General features: G+C 41.0%; 1 protein-coding gene across 12 annotated transcripts in view; it reads left to right on the top strand.

The window, feature by feature from the left end:
• Nucleotides 1-18,885, top strand: part of ERC2 (ELKS/RAB6-interacting/CAST family member 2) — a 512,280-nt gene that overhangs the window by 10,907 nt on the left and 482,488 nt on the right. For all 12 annotated transcript variants that reach the window (XM_083602952.1, XM_083602957.1, XM_083602950.1 and 9 more), the window contains exon 2: nt 13,786-14,598. In XM_083602952.1, the coding sequence (XP_083459078.1) occupies nt 13,942-14,598 (657 nt within the window). In that variant the 5' untranslated portion in view covers nt 13,786-13,941. The remainder of the gene's footprint in view (nt 1-13,785; nt 14,599-18,885) is intronic.

Below are 18,885 nucleotides of genomic sequence, written 5' to 3' on the forward strand. Positions count from 1 at the left end.
CTGCGTCTTCTCTCTGTCCCTGCACACCACCATTAAGCTGTTAGGTTGGAATTCAATGTTACACGAGAACCACGCCATAGGTGATAATGCAGGGACAGCATGGCGACAGATGGATAGGTAGAGACCAAACTGTAATGTCTGTTTTGTAGAACATCACCTTTAGTAATAGTGTCTGCTTTCAGCAGTTTGAGGAGTACACTGACTGATGATTTACTGGATTATCAGCAGTGCTTCCTGCACCACCAGGGTTCCTTGGGGGCTCCAGTCCAGAGCTGAGAGCCATTCATTTTCTAAGTCTTGATGAGAAAGCAGCTAGAGATGGTATAGCTGTAAGCAGCACTCCACGTACATACATCCTTGCCAGCAAACAGCAATTGCCAGTTGAATTTTGTTTTGTAATTTTTGCATTGTTTTTGTTGACGTGTTGGATTATCACCTTGCAATTTAATTTTGTATTTTATTGTTTGCCCCATGAGTTGCCCTGAGAACGTGTGCTGATGGGCTACCCTGTAAATCTAATAATAGTGCAGTCTCATTTGCATCCGGATTGGTATATAACATTAAGCACCATTTTAACTTTAAAAGTAAATAAATAAAAATACTCGCAGTTTTGTATATATTGAGTAATCCAGAGGAATGTAGATTTGCTTAACAAAATTTGCCTAGCCTGTATGCCCCTCTCTGCTCATATCACTGCTGTTTCCTGACTTCTGTTCACTCCCCCACTCCTGGAGTGGATGGTTCCCTCAAGCACCTGTATTGAACTTGGAGCAGCTGCTTCATTTAGCAAGGAACTAAGAAGTGACATATAACAAGGACTGCAGTAATTAAAATAAATGCATGCAAAATAACAAACAATATCAAACAGTTGTTGTAAACTGTGTCAGTTACTTCCTTGAATGAACGTCTGGAATCAGTAATGGGCAAAAACTCAAATCCATTCGTGATAGCGGGGAACTTAAGGGACTGTCGAGTTGGGAGAATGTATATTCTGGGTGAGTTCACACTGCCATAATGAGCAGGTTCATGGTTGGAAAGGGGTGGGGTATATATCCTTGCGGTGTACCATTTTGAACCTGGGAATTCCTGCACCAGTTGATTTTTTACTAGAATGTTTTATTTTATTTTTTTAAGAAAAGGGGAATTCAGTTTACAGAATATTACCCTGGCCAAGGTACAGTGGTACCTCGGGTTACAGATGCTTCAGGTTACAGACGCTTCAGGTTACAGACTCCGCTAACCCAGAAATGGTACCTCGGGTTAAGAACTTTGCTGCAGGATGAGAACAGAAATCGCATAGCGGCAGCAGGAGGCCCCATTAGCTGAGGTGGTGCTTCAGGTTAAGAACAGTTTCAAGTTCAGAACGGACCTCCAGAACGAATTAAGTTCTTGTCCTGAGGTACCACTGTACTCTCAGTTTAACTGAGAATAAAGTATTAAAATGTTCAGCTCATGAGCATATGTCAACAGTGGCTGCTGGCTAGCTTCGAGTTCCTGTTCTGATAAATGCAGATTACTCTGGCACAAAATCACTGCATAAGCTCGCAGTTGTGGTGTTTTGCATTCCAAACACATTAAGAATTTTAGGACAAGGAAGTTTTTATTCAAATACATCGATTATTATGAGCTAGGGAAACTCCTACTCTGAGCTCATTATTTTTTAATAGGAATAGCCTTTTGGATCAGGCCAATGGCCCTTCTAGCCCAGCATCCTGCTCTCACAGTAGCCAGTCAGGTGCATGCGGGAAGCACAGAATCAGGACCAAAGTACAACAACACTCCTGCAGTTTCCAGCAACTAATATTCAAAAGTATTAAAAGGTAAAGGGCCCCTGGACGGTTAAGTCCAGTCAAAGGCGACTATGGGGTGCGGCGCTCATCTTGCTTTCACGCCGAGGGAGCCGGCGTTTGCTCACAGACAGCTTTCTGGGTTATGTGACCAGCATGACTAAACTGCCTCTGGTGCAATGGAACACCATGACGGAAATCAGAGCGCACGGAAACTGTTTACCTTCCCGCCTCAGCGCTACCTATTTATCTACTCACACTGGTATGCTTTTGAACTGCTAGTTTGGCAGGAGCTGGAAACAGAGAAACGGGAGCTCACTCCGTCGTGGGGATTCGAACTGCTGACCTTCTGATCGGCAAGCCCAAGAGGCTCAGAGGTTTAGACCACAGCGCCACCCACATCACTTCAGAAGTATTGCCGCATCCGACTGTGGAGGCAGAACATAGCCATTCTCCACAACAAAATATCAGCAGTACCTAAAATATGCCAAGCGTTCTCCCCATATAGCATAAAATATTTGTGTGTTTTTTCCATCTCGGAAAAAGGTTTTTTTCTTGTCGCCAAGTGATAAGTGATTAAAGGCATCTTGGCAGAAAGTATGAAATAATAAGAAATTTCTGTGATGGACTTTATTAGTTTCAGGTCTTGAAATGGAAATGCAAAGCTGCATGCATTACACAGCTTGAGCATAATCTGCCCCTTTGTTTACATGTGTCGATGGCATGATGTGGAGGCCTCTGAGCAGATGTGACTGCTGCTAGGACCCATATCCTGCCTCCATCGTATCAGAAGCTGTATTGTACACCAATATGTCTTACTGCAACAAAAGAGACTCGTCCCCACTCAACAAGGGGATATAACTACCCAGTCCCTAGTTGGACCAAGCTTACTACAGCCAGTAGGTACTCTGGCCATAGGAAGGTGAGAAGATGATGGGGAGATCTGTGTAGAGACATCCCTATGTGAGACGACCCCACAACTCATAGTGTATGTGTGTGTTGGGCAGTGAGGGAACATGATGAGGCCACCTAGGCGTTCAGTGGCCTCCTGGGTTCTGCGATTCCATATAGTTTGTTTTTTTTAATGGGCATATTGCTAGTATTGTATTCTGTACCAAACAATGTTTCTTTCCACTTTATGCATCTTGGGAAGTAGCCTATGAAAGCTGATGCCACAATAAATGAAAGTGTCACTCTTTTTGCATCACCATCCTAACAGAAGCACTTGGCTGTCTAGATCAGCTGCTTTCTCTGTTAACAGCAAATATCCAACAATGTTGTGAATGTTGACATTTACAGGTGAATACTGACATTCCCGTAAGAATTTTGGAAGTGCCACCCACTTTTCAGCTACACACAAATGAATGCTGACAATCTCATTTAGATGACTGTCAGCATCCACTGATGTATCAGTGAGTTTAAAACATTCAGAAAATGTGTCTGGAATTGCAAATGGATAATTTTTTCAGTAAATATTGACATTTTACTGTAAAATATTCTTGGCTGTATCTGGTGTCAGTTCTACTCAGAGTAGACTCATTGAAATTAATGGCCATAACTAATTTGGGTCCAACTAATGTTGGATACCTCTCTCTGCACAAAGATAGGTAGCTTTTTATTGAGGTCATGGTGGACATTGTCTGGAGTGATTTGATAAAAGTCCTCACAACTGACAATAGATTCATACTTCTATAGTTATTCCTCCATATGCCATGAGCTATCACCAGCTGCTTTTCTGGTGATTGAGGTATTGTTGCCACCAGCAGAACTGTGTTTTATATTCAGGGATTAAAGAAATTTAAATTTAGTCAGTGACTTAGTTGCTTACTTCTTCTATTTAGCCAGGTGTTGATAGAGAACATTTTGCTTCATGTAGGAGGCGATCTTCAGATCCCAGGCCTACGCTTCTATTTATGTGGACGTTAAAGCTTAACACTTTTCTCAGTTGTATGTTGAGCCATCACTTAAACAAGATGACTCCTAGGGTGAGTTAACAGTACATTAGAAGCAAGGAGCATAGACAAAAAGAGCATCCCTAGGAACTTGGATTCAGCCCAGTTTTCGATTTGATGATGAAGGCACACTGTTTTAAAAAGTCTTTTGTGAAATATTCTTAGATGTTGCCCAGCCAGCCAATCTTTCTGGTAAAATAAATACACTTTTGTTAGAAGCCCCCTTTATTCTGATGTGCTTTACATTGTTGGAAAGAGAAGCCACATTACAGAACAGAAGGTTTCTGCTTGAGTTTTCCTTTCTCTCTTGTTGCTTCCAGGTTCTTGGGTTTCCCCCCTGTTTTTCTTTACTTCTTTATTTCTCACTGTGGAGTTGTAAAGATGACCAACCGCTTATGCTTGCATAAAGCAGTTAGTTATATACAACAAATACATGTGTTTGAGAAAATCTTCAGTAAAGGACTATGGGTTGAGTCCTTGAGAAATAATTTATAAAGTGCAACACAGTTCAATGTGTGTATGCATCTCTAGGGGCCAATGCTGGCACAGAGCTCCTGATCTTTTAATCATGGTTAAGGATTAGAAGTGGGCTGTGGGGTCATGTGCTCCTTCCCCACTTGTGATTTCCTCACTGGTATTGATCATAGTTAAGAGAGCAGTGTTAAGCATGGTTTCATGCTAACCAGGATTTCTCTCTTAACCAGGATTTGAAAGCAGCTCCAGGGCATGGTTAGCATTAAAGTTGGCATCAACAAACACTTGGGATTTGAATGTCTGATATGGAATTCAGAGAGCAATTTTCCCCTGGGTTAAGTTTGATCTTGCTATTTTTTGGCTTTCACGTTTAGCATTTCATTTGGCTCCCCTTCTTATCTGGCTCTGTTTTGCAAGAGCATCTTTGCACATGACATGCGCCCCTCCGCTTGTTGGCATACTGTCTTCTGCACTGTGTTATATTATGACCAGGATTGTGGATCTGTGGGGAGTGATCTGTGACTGAGATTGGATTACATTTGATCTCTTCTACTTCTGATTCTATAGACTGTATAAGGCTTGAGAAGTAATAGCTTTGGTGCTACTTTCTTTTCCCTGTTTTTTATCGCGCATGTTGAGCTGTCTGGTTTTCTGTAACCTACCAGTGACCACGTCCATTCCAGTCCCTTCCTCCAGTCTGTTTTCCCTTTCTTCCACTTCTGCTTTCCAGTATGTTTAAATATCTATAGTCCTTTCAGAACTGATCCTGTAGCTCATCTTATCAACCTGACTACCATTGCTTCTGTTGATTGGTCTCTCTGCTTGGTTTTGTAAATTAACATGATAATTTCACCATAAAATTACAGAAATATTGCACAATAAAAAGCTGCAGTGTTTTCTGTTCTGTTTATGACTAAAGATTGGTGTATACTGTATTAGTAACCCATGTTAATTTAGCAGTAAGAGCTGTGAACATCAGTTGTATTTATTTCTAAGTAAGTACAATTAGGATTATATCCCAACGGTGCAATCCTATACCCACTTAGGGAGTAATCCAAGCCCAAGATCTGCCAGAATGAGCAAATTTTGCTCCAGTGGATCTCTGGCTCAGGCGGCCAATTCCTGGAGCAGCTTGGCTATACCAGTTTAAACTTCCTCATCCTGGCTCAACCAGGACTAGTAGCAAGCTGAGTAGAGACTTGAATCTGATGCCAGCGTAAGCCCTGGGGGGAAAAGGGTGCTCTAGAGTGGGAGGTTTCAGGAGGACTTAACACTTGATCTTAACTGCATTCAGTTCAGTCATGTGACCTTGGAATCTGGCAGAACTAATGCTGACAAAAACGGTAGTGCAAGTAAAACTCTGTTTTAAAGCCTTGCTTTCCCTCTGCCAGACTTAGGCTGGCTCAGCTGGCAGTAACCCTGCTCTTGAATGGTGTTTGGATCTGACATATTTTATATTGGCTTAATGACATTAAAGACTTTATATTGGCTTAATGACATTACGCTGGCTTCCCATGTTTAGGATTGCTTCCAAACCTGGGTGTAAGTCCATTGAATTCAATGGGTGTTACTTCTGAGTAGACATGTGTAGGATTGGGTTTGTAAAAGTTACAAAGCAGAGAGATGGAAAGTCATCATTGAAACCAATAGTTTCTTCTAAACTTAAACACCATGGAAGATTTAAACTCATGATGTCATTCTCAGTAGAGCTCAGGTGATGAGATAAAGAGGAAATCTTGAAAATAAATGAACCCTTATTTAGAAAGTGCTTTCTCTCAAAATAGACCATTTTCTGTTGGTTGAGATCTTCAGTAGAGATGTTGCTGTTAAACAAAACAGCAACAAAAAATAGCACCTTTTTATCCCTTCCTTACTTTCTGCTCTTAATTAGGCCTGTAAACATTACTGCATGAAATACATCTTTGTTCAAAATCCAGAGGATTTAATCTAAAAGTTACATACGCTTCAGGTTATAGACTCCGCTAACCCAGAAATAGTACCTCGGGTTAAGAACTTTGCTTCAGGATGAGAACAGAAATCGTGCTCTGGCGGCGCGGCAGCAGCAGGAGGCACCATTAGCTAAAGTGGTGCTTCAGGTTAAGAACAGTTTCAGGTTAAGAACAGACCTCCAGAACGAATTAAGTACTTAACCCGAGGTACCACTGCAATCCCAGAATTCCTTAAACATTCATTGAAAAATGCTAATAAAAAAGGAAATGTTTGCTCCAAGATCATTCCACAGTAGATCTGATACTTCTGACTTCCGGGTTAGCGCCATTGGCGAATGGCGGAGTTCCTCTGATCGGAGGAACGGGCTCCGTGGAATTTGGGTCTTCCCGCCGCGGCGAAGGTGGGGACCCGCTAGAAATCCCAGGCGGAGGAGCCTGGGAACGTGGGGTTCGGCAGAGCACCAAAAGCGCCTCCCCTACTCGCGGGGAAACCCATTTTGGGGTTCCGGAGCGAAGTGGGGTGAGCAGCGCGGTGCTGCGAACTGACTGCTACTTTCACGGAGGGAAGCCGCACAGCCATCGCCGGAGAGCGCTGACTTTTTCCTGTTGACAATTGGATTTTAAACAAGTACCTGTGAGTAAAAGCGGAAAATTGGACTAAGAAATTCTTGAATTAGGCACCGAAGCGGGAAGGTCTAAACAGGAAGTCCCCCTTCCGCTTTTTGTAAATAGACTGAAGCAAAAACCTTGCAATCTAATAGCCGGGAAAGTTGTTCTAAAGATTGAAATTTCTTGCATTTACAACTAATAAAACCCCCCTGGAAGCAGGAGAAAAGGGGGGGGGATTTGACTGTTTAAGCCTGCAGGAGAGAGAGTAAAGGAAAATAAGTTTCCATCGCCCCAAACCTGGGAATGGGGTGTCAGGACAGAAATTTATGGAGACGTCCATTGATTGAAAGTGGAGCATTTTGACAGATAGTGAAGAAAGAGAAACAAATTAACTTCAACGCTGCTTTCTGCATTTTAAAGAAACAAAGTATTCGAAAATCGAAAGTAACTTTCCTTTGTTGGATACGTTTCAAAGATGGATACAAATAGAAATTGTGTCCCCTAGAGGGAGCTTGTCAGTTTGTTGCTGCAGTTTTATTTGGAGACCTTACAGCTGCGAGATTGAGATCGTGGGACCAGTCGTTTGACCTTGAATAGAAATGTGCTGGGAGGAAGTTTTGGTGTCTGCCCTTGGCAAGACAAATGCTATGCTGGAGCAGTTGCATGAGAGGATAAATCTGATGAATGAGAAGTTGGACTTGATGACTGCCGTAGCCAGTGAATATGAATTAACGGGAAACAAAGATAAAGAAATTATACAGGGACCAATTCAGGAAACTGGTTCGACTGGGCAAGTCCAAGGGCAGTTGAAGATGGAGGAGGCTGTGACCGTATCTCAAGCAACACGAATGGAGAGAGCCGAAGCCCTGCAGGAGCAAAAGCCGCTGTATTGGAAGATTGAACTTGGAGTGGGCTTGGAAGTGCCTGGAGTTAAGGAGGCTCCTAACTCTGGTGGGACTATGAAACATGTTGACAATTATTTTTTGGAAGACTACCTTTTGGATTATAACGACGATGATGGGGAGTGGGACTGTGGGGAATGGGCTAGTTTGATGAAGGAAAATGGAGATTATTACCGGTTGGAACTGCCCAGAGACCTACTCCTCAAGGAGAAAGGGAAGAAATTAAGAAAGAAACCAACAAAGGGCAAGGAAGAGTGTAAGTACAAACAATAAGAAGAAAATCTGTAGAAGGGGCATAGAAGAGACTTAAGGGCCTCGGACATAAGGTCACCGGGTTGATGGACTGGATATGGACAGAAAGGACTGACATAACCCGAGACCAGGAAGAAGGGACGTTGGACAAAAACTAGGGGAAAAAAAAGTTTATAAAAAGGGAATTTCTTTTTATTTTTGGAATTAGTGTAATACTAATGAAATATTTGGGAAAATGTTGGAAAGAATTATTTGGCTTTAGTAAAAAGGATTTAAGGATTTAAGGAGTCATGTATAAATATGGTTTAAATTTTGAATTTTAAAGTTTTTAAGGTAAGATAAAGTTAAACAAATTAAGATAAACTGAATAACAGAACATGGTAAATGATAGAAAGGATTTGTTGAGTTAATTAAATAAGACAGACTGTTAAGACAAAATATTTAAATAAGAATTGAGAAATATGGGAAGAATTTGCTGAAACAATGAATTAAATTAGAATACAAAAAGGGAGGTGTGAGGAAGTCAAGAAACAAGCAGATGAAAAGATGTAATTTGAGAATTGTGTTTTCTTTTTCTTTTTTTTGTTTTATCTTTTTGCTTTTCTTTTTTTTTAATATATGTACTTCTGAAATGTTGAATAAATATCATTAAAAAAAAGATCTGATACTTCTATAAAATAAATCAACTAGATTAGAATACATTTGAAGTGAAAATAATGTATTAATATAGGAAGTACCCGCAAAATGGTCATTTGTTGTTGTTTAGTCGTTTAGTCGTGTCCGACTCTTCATGACCCCATGGATCAGAGCACACCAGGCACTCCTGAGTTCCACTGCCTCCCGCAGTTTGGTTAAACTCATGTTTGTAGCTTCGAGAACACTGTCCAACCATCTCGTCCTCTGTCGTCCCCTTCTCCTTGTGCCCTCAATCTTTCCCAACATCAGGGTATTTTCCAGGGAGTCTTCTCTTCTCATGAGGTGGTCAAAGTATTGGATCTGTCCTTCCAGTGAGCACTCAGAGCTGATTTCCTTCAGAATGGATCGGTTTGATCTTCTTGTAGTCCATGGGACTCTCAAGAGTCTCCTCCAGCACCATAACGCAAAAGCATCAATTCTTCGGCGATCAGCCTTCTTTATGGTCCAGCTCTCACTTCCATACATCACTACTGGGAAAACCATAGCATTAACTATACAGACCTTTGGTCTGGAACCCCTACATAATTATTTTTAAGAGCCCTTTTAGGCCTACCCAGAGATGTGCAATCCTCCATGGTTAGGCTGGAAACTTATATGTTGAGCATAGAGAGCCAAATAGATAAAAGAATCTTCTGCTACTGGTTTAGAGTTCAACAGATGGACAACACTAGGTTACCAAAAAAATGCCTGATTGAGTTCATGAATGGATTACCCTTAAAAACTGGGTACATCATGCTACCCAACTGATGGGCAAATATAACCTTGCATTGACCGAGCTCAAAGGACTTTTCCTATACTCTCAGAAAAATATTTTTAAATGGACTATAAGAGCAGTGGCTACTAAAAATGACTGAAGCTCTATGTACCTATCCACATGCGCCCCATTATATTTTAAACTTAGAGAGGCCCATGAACATATGTCCTACTTCAGTGAATTGACTTTTGTACAACTCTGGAAAGCTTTTACAGAGCTACGATTAAATGAAATAAACTCTGCTTATAGAGATGGGAGACATAGAGGCATACCAGTAATTGATCGTGTTTATATTAGGGGATGCCCTGAATTAGAGGACCTTACACATTATATCTTTCGCTGCCCCTTATATATGGAAGCAAGAGAACGGTTTTTGACACCTTATATATATAGATTTTATTGCATTAGCCGTGTGGCCATAGCATGATATACATAGAAATAACAGCATAACATAAAATGGGGGTGGGGAGGTAAAGGTAGATATCGTCCTGGGCAAATACTTAAAGGGGGGGGGGGGAAAGGAGATAACAGAAACAACAGGGGATTTAAAACATCGAATGACCGATAGTTCAAGAATAAAAAGACAAAAAACTGCTGAGGCTGGAGGAGGATCATTAAAGGGGTCCTTCAGCTCCTCAGATTTGTCCTAGCTCCATTGTCCTTGTACTATAAAGCTACTTGGAACTTCATCCGATTGTGCAGAGTATCGACTACAGCTGTGGTGTTGAAAAAGAAGTTAGTGCAGCTTTCCTCTTCATCACACTGAGCAGGAAGTTAGCTGTCATCTCGGTGATCCAACAATCAGAATCTTGCAAAAAGAGGGACACTATCCAGGGCTGGATTGGGAGATGAAGCTTGTTCATGAGAGGAGTTAAAAACCGAGATCTTTCATTTGTCCAGTTGGGACAGAAGAGCATTACATGTTCCATAGTCTCCAGGGCCGAGTCATTACAGTTGCATGTTCTGTTTGCGATGGGGACTCTGGAATAACGACCCGACAGAACTGCTGTAGGAAAACAGTTGAGACGGGCACAGGTAAAGGCCCTTCGCTTAGCCTCCGAAGAAATTGTGAAGCAGTATAGAGGGATTCCTTCAGGGGGAGGAATAGCTAGGGCTAGGCCTGAACACGGCCCTCTTGCATCGGCAGCTGTGTTAGAGAAGTCAAGTAGTTGTAACTTCTTTTTAATTGAAGGTAGGGCCGCCGGACTGATACACTCTAATTTAAGAACAGTTTTGCAGTTCAGATTAAAAAGAGAGCGGAGTTTGAGGTTGATTGTAGTTTTCCAAGGGGAATTATGAATATCTCTTAGGATCAGATTGGAAAAACCACCTCTAATTCGAGCATCCGATGCTAGTAGGTGGGAGCTATAGGAAATCTGTCGACACCATGCTCGTTTTACAATTGAGGGCTGGGCGAACTCAAGTCGTAGGGCTATAATGATAAGGTCCCCTGGCCAGAATCCTTCTGACATGATTCTATATCTCCTTGCAGACATTGATAAGTATGTGACCTGGTGTGTAGGACTTTTTGCAACTGCTGCCAGGAAAATTAGAAAAAATTATATAGCTGAGATAGCGATCAACTATAAAGGAGATGAATTTATTTGACCCCATCTACACCAAGCTGTATCTTTCTCACTAAACTTTGTACATAATTGTCTATTGTATTATCTAATATTACTTTTAATATATTAGTGGCCCTGCGGTGATTTTAGCTTAGAAATTATATTGTCTAATGTTTCAATTTGTATATTAAGGAGTTTCTATAGTTTTGTGCAGATTAGGTCATGTTTTGACAATGTAAATGTTTTAAGTTTTTGTATCAAACTAGTATATATTTTATTGAATGACATTGTATACATTGCAGCAGCCTTTGGCTGCAAGCAATAAACTTGACTGACTGACTTGAGACACTGCATAGCAGCTCAGGTGCTGATTCTTGTGGTTGTCTAAGCAAACCCGACCTCTTTTTATTGCAAAACATTATCAACAGATATTTGTGGTTGTGGATCTGCTTACTCTAAAAGCCTCTGCGATGAATCTTCCTTTACTTCTTATTCTAATTGCCATAGGTTATGTGATGTGCTTATTTGCATCTAGTCATTAGAATTGTTTCACCATGTAGGGATATTGGCCTGGAGCCCCCTGCCAAATGGAGGAGCACCTATAGGGAATGAGCAACTTAATGAGTCCCTAGATGAGGCTTAAAACATTCCTGCCCCAACTAAAGGGGTAAACAAGGTAAAAGTTCAAAAGGGGTAAATCTAGTGCAGCAAAAGCCTTGGGTTAGCAGGAGCATTGATACCTAGTTTGGCTGTAAGAGTTCAAGTGGATAAGGACTTCTGTATGTTTCACTGTAGAAAAGCAACTAATACATTCATAAAAACCAGGCAAGAAATAAAATAGTATAGATAAGGAACAACAGACACAAGCATGTTAACAAGACAGTTTGATGGACAAAAAACAATGGGCCACACACAACCCAAGTTATTACTATCTGATCATTATTAATCCTGAACTTCCAAGAAACAGGAAAAAGACTTTAATAGTCTATAGATAAGATGTCCAGAGTGTCAAAATGTGTATGTAATATATATATGTGTGACAAATTTAAACAAGAGTATCAAATGGCTATGCATATTAGCAATGTTGTGGTGCACGTTAGAATGATAGATCTCTGGAGAGATGCTAACTGTTCATGTGAAGAAGGCATATCTGTTCAGTACCTGCTTCTTTGATTGTACAGAGGATATACCATATATACTCAAGTATAAGCCGAACCGAATATAAGCCGAGGCACCTAATTTTACCACAAAAAACTTGGAAAACTTATTGACTCAAGTATAAGCCGGTTCACCACACCACAAACCTCCTGGTGGGCCAGAGTGTGTTTGTGCGCGTGCGCATGTGCACACGGCAGAGGGGGCTGCTCTCTCCCCCCCAGCCCCTCCCGCGCCCCTGCCTAACCAGGGTGCTGCCGAGAGGCAGAGGCTGGTGGCGGCAGCAGCAGAGAAAGACCAAGCAGCTTAAAAGGGCTGCTTTCAGGCTGCTTGTTCCTCCTCCTCTGCCGACACCAGCCTCTGCCACTGGAAATGTGCTTGGGTGAGACCCTCACTCAAGTGTAAGCCGAGGGGAGCTTTTTCAGCATAAAAAATGTGCTGAAAAAGTCAGCTTATACACGAGTATATACAGTAAATGTTGATGAGGCAGGAAGAAAAATGGGCAGGAGAACAGCACAGGTGATGGTGTAAGGAGGAGAAAGAACATCTCAAAGAGTGCTTTAAAATGTTTTAATTAATTCAAATTGGAAGGTCATAAAGATACTGACCTGAATTTCTTGAAGGATCTAGCTAAGCTAATTTCACAATCACTTACAGGCTAGATTGCACAGGTGGTGTAGGCAGTAAGTGTTGTGTGATACAGAAGAGAGCATTGGAGTTCTATGCACTCTACCACTGTACATGACAGCCAAAGTTTACCTCATGTAATGTGTGTGAATAGACCTTGAGCGTGCAGTCTATTTATGCTCTCTTTTATTCAAGAAATGGAGCCAGTTCATATTTAAGCTTCTGCTTATTATAAGGGCAAGCGCATTGGTCTGATATTTTACTTCCACACTCACTGTGTACATATCTTACAATTTTGAGAATGTTTGAGAATTAGCACAGTCCAAGAAGGCTAGGGAAGAGCCAGAATAGTGCCTGCTGTTAAAGAGGGAAGAAGACTGGACTGTAAACACCTCAGAAGTTATAAGAGCAAACCACATACACACATAGTATAAAAAAAGCAGTGTGGAACGGGCATTATGTAGCCCTTGTAAATAAAAGTGCCAGTTCTGCAGATTGAAGTGGCCAACTGGGCCCATGTGGAGTAAGGTGATTCTTCTAGTAAACTGGTCTTGAGAAACCCAGCCAGATGGGTGGGGTATAAATAATAAATTATTGTTATAAATTATTATATAATAACATTAACATCTTGATTTTGACTTGGTAGCAAATTATTATGAATAATGTTTTTTCCATGGCAAATGCACTTGCAGTATGGTGATTTCTAGGCACAATCCTTTTAAAAATATTTGGTAATTCTTTATTTCCCCCTTCTGTCTTTTTTAAATAAATTCCATTTGAGGCACAGAGTTAATCATGGAATCTAGTGTATGTTCTAGCAATGTCGGAGTCCATCTGCCTTAGCTGTGTATTTGTGTATGGCATTCTTACACATAAAAACAAAAAGCCCTTTGGCAATAAAAGTAACTATAACATACAGAATTCTTCTTAGTTTGAAAATGTGCTCAGAAGGATAGTGCACTATTGTAATTTCATAAACCCACAGTTAAAATGAACCTGTGCTTCCAGGTTTTGGCATTGTCGAGTAACTTTTAGTAATCTCTAATTATATTTTTATTTTCAGATCTTCAGCCTGGAGAAGTCATTTTAAGGAATTCGTTGCCTTTTGGAAGAATGCTGTGAAGCAGCTTGCCAACAATAGTAACTGGAAATAGAGGTTGAATAACCCACTTAAGTGTGATTAATTTCGTATTAAGTAGTACCTCACATTAAAATAAAAATGTATGGAAGTGCAAGAACAATCAGTAACTTGGAAGGCAGTCCTGCCAGATCCCCTCGCTTGCCAAGATCTCCTCGGCTGGGCCATAGGCGAACAAGTAGTGGAGGAGGTGGAGGGACAGGTAAGACGTTATCAATGGAGAATATCCAGTCACTTAATGCCGCCTATGCAACATCCGGACCAATGTACCTGAGTGACCATGAAGGTGTGGCATCCACTACTTTCCCCAAGGGCACAATGACTCTTGGAAGGGCTACAAATCGAGCTGTGTACGGTGGTCGAGTGACAGCTATGGGGAGCAGTCCTAATATTGCTTCCGCTGGCCTTTCCCACTCCGACCTCCTTTCTTACACTGATCAGCATGGGGGGCTGACCACTTCTGCACATCACCACCACCACCAGATCCCTTCTATGTTGAGACAGGTAAGGGATAGCACCATGCTAGATCTACAAGCTCAGCTTAAGGAGTTACAGAGAGAGAATGACTTGCTGAGGAAAGAACTGGACATCAAAGATAGCAAGCTTGGCTCTTCCATGAATAGCATCAAGACCTTCTGGAGCCCTGAGCTCAAAAAGGAAAGAGTGCTGCGGAAAGAAGAAGCGGCCAGAATGTCCGTTCTGAAAGAGCAGATGAGGGTTTCTCATGAGGAGAACCAGGTAAGCAATTGCAAATGAAAATAATGGTATGCGGAAAAGGCAACTGATGCTTTGCTTATGGTGGTCTTCTCCAACCTGGTCTCCTCCTGATATTTTGGACTACAACTTGCATCAGCCACAGCCATTATGGACATGCTGGCTAGGCCTGATAGGACTCTTAGTCCAAAATGTCTGGTGGTGCAGTAAACCAACTATTATATCCTTATGTTTTTGTGCTTTCTCTGTTATTACCCCCACCCCACCCCACCCCGAACATTCTGGGCCAACTGCAAAAATAATTCCATTAGAACTAATGTGTAACAGTAATGTTCCTTAAAGACATTCCTTAAAATAATAAAGCAGATTTTGAAGAAGAGCAACTAATAAACATCATTCTGGTTTTTAAGGTACTCAAACATGTTGCTGGACCTCAAGTTGGCCCCAGCACTGTTAAATGCCAGCTATTGATTTCCTCATGTAAGATAATTGGTGATTCATATTTCCCTTTGCAGAGAAGTCAATATCTCTCACTAGGTTCTGAAGGGGGTTAATAAGTTCTCTCTTGTAAGGAAAGGTGTCTGGTATTTGAAATAATCAGAACTGGAAACTAAAAATTCATGAAGCAATCACCTAAGATTCCTCATAGAGGGAAGAGAAAATGAAGCTTGAGGGAATCATATTGCCTGCAGTTGGATATTTTCGTGACCATAGAGGGAGGATGATGATGATGATGTTGGGACAGGATACGGGACAGATATTTCACATGACACTTTAGATTGGTGAATACTGGTGGTGGCATTGTCAAATTTCCTTGCTTCACATTGATACCTTATGAACTGAAAGTACACACACACTTTGTTACACACGAATGCTGTTATTCCAATGATTCTAGCGTTTTACCAAGCTTTCATAGGGCATGTGTCTCTTTCCATGGCATTGTGCATTTAGGAAGTAAACTAACTAGTGGATGACTGGAGGAATTTAGGCTGGTGCTATGGGAACCTTTTCGCTTGCTGTCCCTGCCTCCATTCCTGCTACCTCTCCAGCATGGCTGGCTAAGAAACTAAAGCAGTTTCCCAAATTAACCTCTAAGGCTACAGTTGGGGGTTATAATAATTTATGAGTGATTTTTCTTTTTAAATCACATATACTGAAAATGCTGATGTGAGAAGAAACATGAAATTATTGTTTGGGTAGTTGATTTCTCCTTTCCAGTTAATTTAAGATGACAGAGATTTCCCCCTCCCCAATGTATTATTTTAGATTCTCTAACTAATTTGCAATAAATATAGAAAATGTGTATTGCTTCAAATTTGTTTCAAAAGATGTTTGATAAGTTCACTTGTGGGTAGGTAAACCAGTTCAGTTTTGGAGGAGAAAATGTTGCTGATATTAAAAGGTATTTTTGCACGATGATGTAATTGGTTGCATTTTACAAATTAGGAAGACACAGAGTTAGCCCCAAACCACTGTAGCAGTTTTCTTCAGTTATACATGGTGTTTTGCATGCAAATGGCTGATATTCACAAGATAATTTATTTAAAGAAATTCAACATTAAGGGTTGTGTCTGGTGTTAGTTATATTCATAGTAGACACATTAAAATTAACAGAAATGACTTATCTTACAAGTATTAATTTCAGTGTGTCTACTTTGAGGAGAATATGGTTGGATACAACCCAGAATATATATTTTTTGTGATGCTCTAGTTTCTTCTTTGTAATATATTGTCCAATTAATGCTTTCTTTATTTCATGCAATCACATCCTCTTTTCATAAGTGAAGAAAGTACAAATAATGTTGTTTTTTTTTTAATCCTGTTTATGTGGACATGGAGGAAAGTATAGAAATACTAGTTGACTGAGATATGTTAAATGGTATGCATGCAAAACATATATAAACAGTAGTAAACAAATAACATAATTGTGCAATCCTAAAACTATTGTAAAGTTAGCTGAGAAGCCTTAGGCAGCATGTGTGTTGCTATGCAGGTGGAAATGGAGTCACACTGGCTGAATGACTCTTCATGCTGCCAGAGGTCCTCCAGTATGCCATGGGAAGCTCTAGCACTATAGATGTTCTTCCAGTGATGAACATCTGGCAGAGAGGGAAAAATTGGGGCATGTCTGCCTGTGTGGCTATGCCACATCCAAAGCCCTTTTGTTTCCATGACATGTCCACGAAACAACATGACTATGCCAGTGTGGACAATTCCAGTGGGAGGAAAGAAGAAAAAACTGTGTCCCCCACATCTCCCTCGCTGCCCATAGTGAAAGAGCAGGGCAATGGACATGGCAGTCCCTCCGCAAATGGATGTCTGTGATATCTCCCCCCGCCCCCACTCCTGAATGTAAATGTGTGTTAGGATTTCTCTGGAAAAGTCGTCAGCACCTTAGAAACTAACTTCTGACAAATTTATTGGGGCATAAGCTTTCGTGGCCTAGGAGTCTCTTTCCTTTATCAGATGCACGAATCCTTTGGCAAGTGGATGTAAAGGGAAAAGAATGTAAAACTTGGAGTTAATGAGGCTGAAATGCAAATTGGAGCTTAACTGTATGCAAAATAAGCATGATGACCTGACACAACTGCACTAATTAGTGATAGCAGACATATCTTAGCATTGCAGAATAAATTAACCCCCATAGTGGGACAGGAAACCACTGTGAAGAGGAGTAGTAAGGCAGCTCTTTTACATTGGTGTTTCCTTTTGAACTTCGTTTGTTCAAGGATTGCCACCTTATGGTCATTGATCATGTCCTGGTTGGTTGAAGTGTTTCTGAATATTGCTTTTTCTTTTTTTTTTACGTCGTACTTAGTTTAATTTATTCTTTAACATAGGAACCAGGCACTTTGTCCTCTGCAGAATGCAGGAAGGCATTTCTGGCAGATGAGAATATATTGCATTGGAAGAGAAGCAGATGAATGATCCCCTGATGTTGCAGCTCGCATTATTAGGCCCTGTAAAAGTATTCCTTTAATAAGGAGAGAGTTGGCATTTATGTTTGTTGTAGGGTCTGGCCCCTGTGTCTGTATTGCTGGTATGTAGCCACCTAACTGTCTTAGGTTGGGTGTGGGCATCTGTAAGTATTGCCAAATAACTCCCCCCTTTTCCTCCTTTACCCCTTTCCACCCGAGGATTATACTTCATGCATCGGATGAAGTGAACTTGAAGTAAAGTGAAAGCTTGTGCCACAACATGTTAGTTTTTAAAGTGCCATAAGACTTCCCTGGGTTTTGCTGCAACAGATTAGCAAAATAAAAGCATGCATGCTTCAGATATCCATCTTGCTTGGGCACAGGTAGCTTTTAAAACATTATCTGCCTCTTGCTTTGGGGGGTGGGGCTTGAAACTGCCTTTCTCCTGAGTTCAGCACAAGATGGATAAATATATTATAATGCGTGGCTATCATTTCCATGAGAACTCCACTCATGGGATTCTCCTGCTGGTGAAATTGGGGGACACAATTTCCAGAGAATGTTCCTCCCCCTGCAGCTATTGTGTACATGCACCATGTGTCATGGAGAATGTGCACATAATCTGCCCATGAAGTGGCCATTGTGCACATTTCCCAACCAATAATCTCATTAGGCCTTTGGAAATGTGTATTATCTCAGTTGTATTTTGTACATTCCTTGGGCCTTATACACATTCTCCAGTCAATACGTTTACTCTCCAAGAAACATACCCTGTTCTTCTCTTTCAAATTCAGAGGTGGGCAACCAGTGGCCTGCAGGCCACTCCCACAGATCATTGAGGGGAAAGAGGGCATGGTTTTGCTAATGCCAAGTTGATTCTGTTATAAGCACTAAACTGTTGTTGTGAAGGGTCACTGTTCTTATTTTGAATATTACCCCAAAGATGGGAAGGGTGCTGACACTTGTCACCATTGATACCACAGGGGATGCAGATGTCCACAGTAGTAAATGCAATAACATTACACGCACCATTCCCCATTGTATCTGGCATGCTAGAGAGAGGTATGCATCTCTCTGTGTGTAAAATGGAGGCATGGTATTTTCAAAGTAACAAGATTAGTGATATTAGTGCTTTCAGAAAATGCAGTTTTAATACAAGAGGAATATTACCATAGTTCCATTCAACAACTCGGATAGAGAATAGGATTCTCCGTCAATAACTGAGTTACAAGTGTGAGTTTATTGCACAAAGAAACCCTTGTCTCGAAAGCCCTTCAGCCAAGATATCTTGAAATTTCTATTGCAATTGGTATCTTTTCAAACTAGTTAAACTCCTGGATTGGAATCATATTGTGCCCTGCCATATATCTCCAATATTCAGTCCCTATCTTCC

Source organism: Podarcis filfolensis (genome assembly GCF_964270895.1).
Source record: "Podarcis filfolensis genome assembly, chromosome: 2".
NCBI lineage: Eukaryota > Metazoa > Chordata > Lepidosauria > Squamata > Lacertidae > Podarcis > Podarcis filfolensis.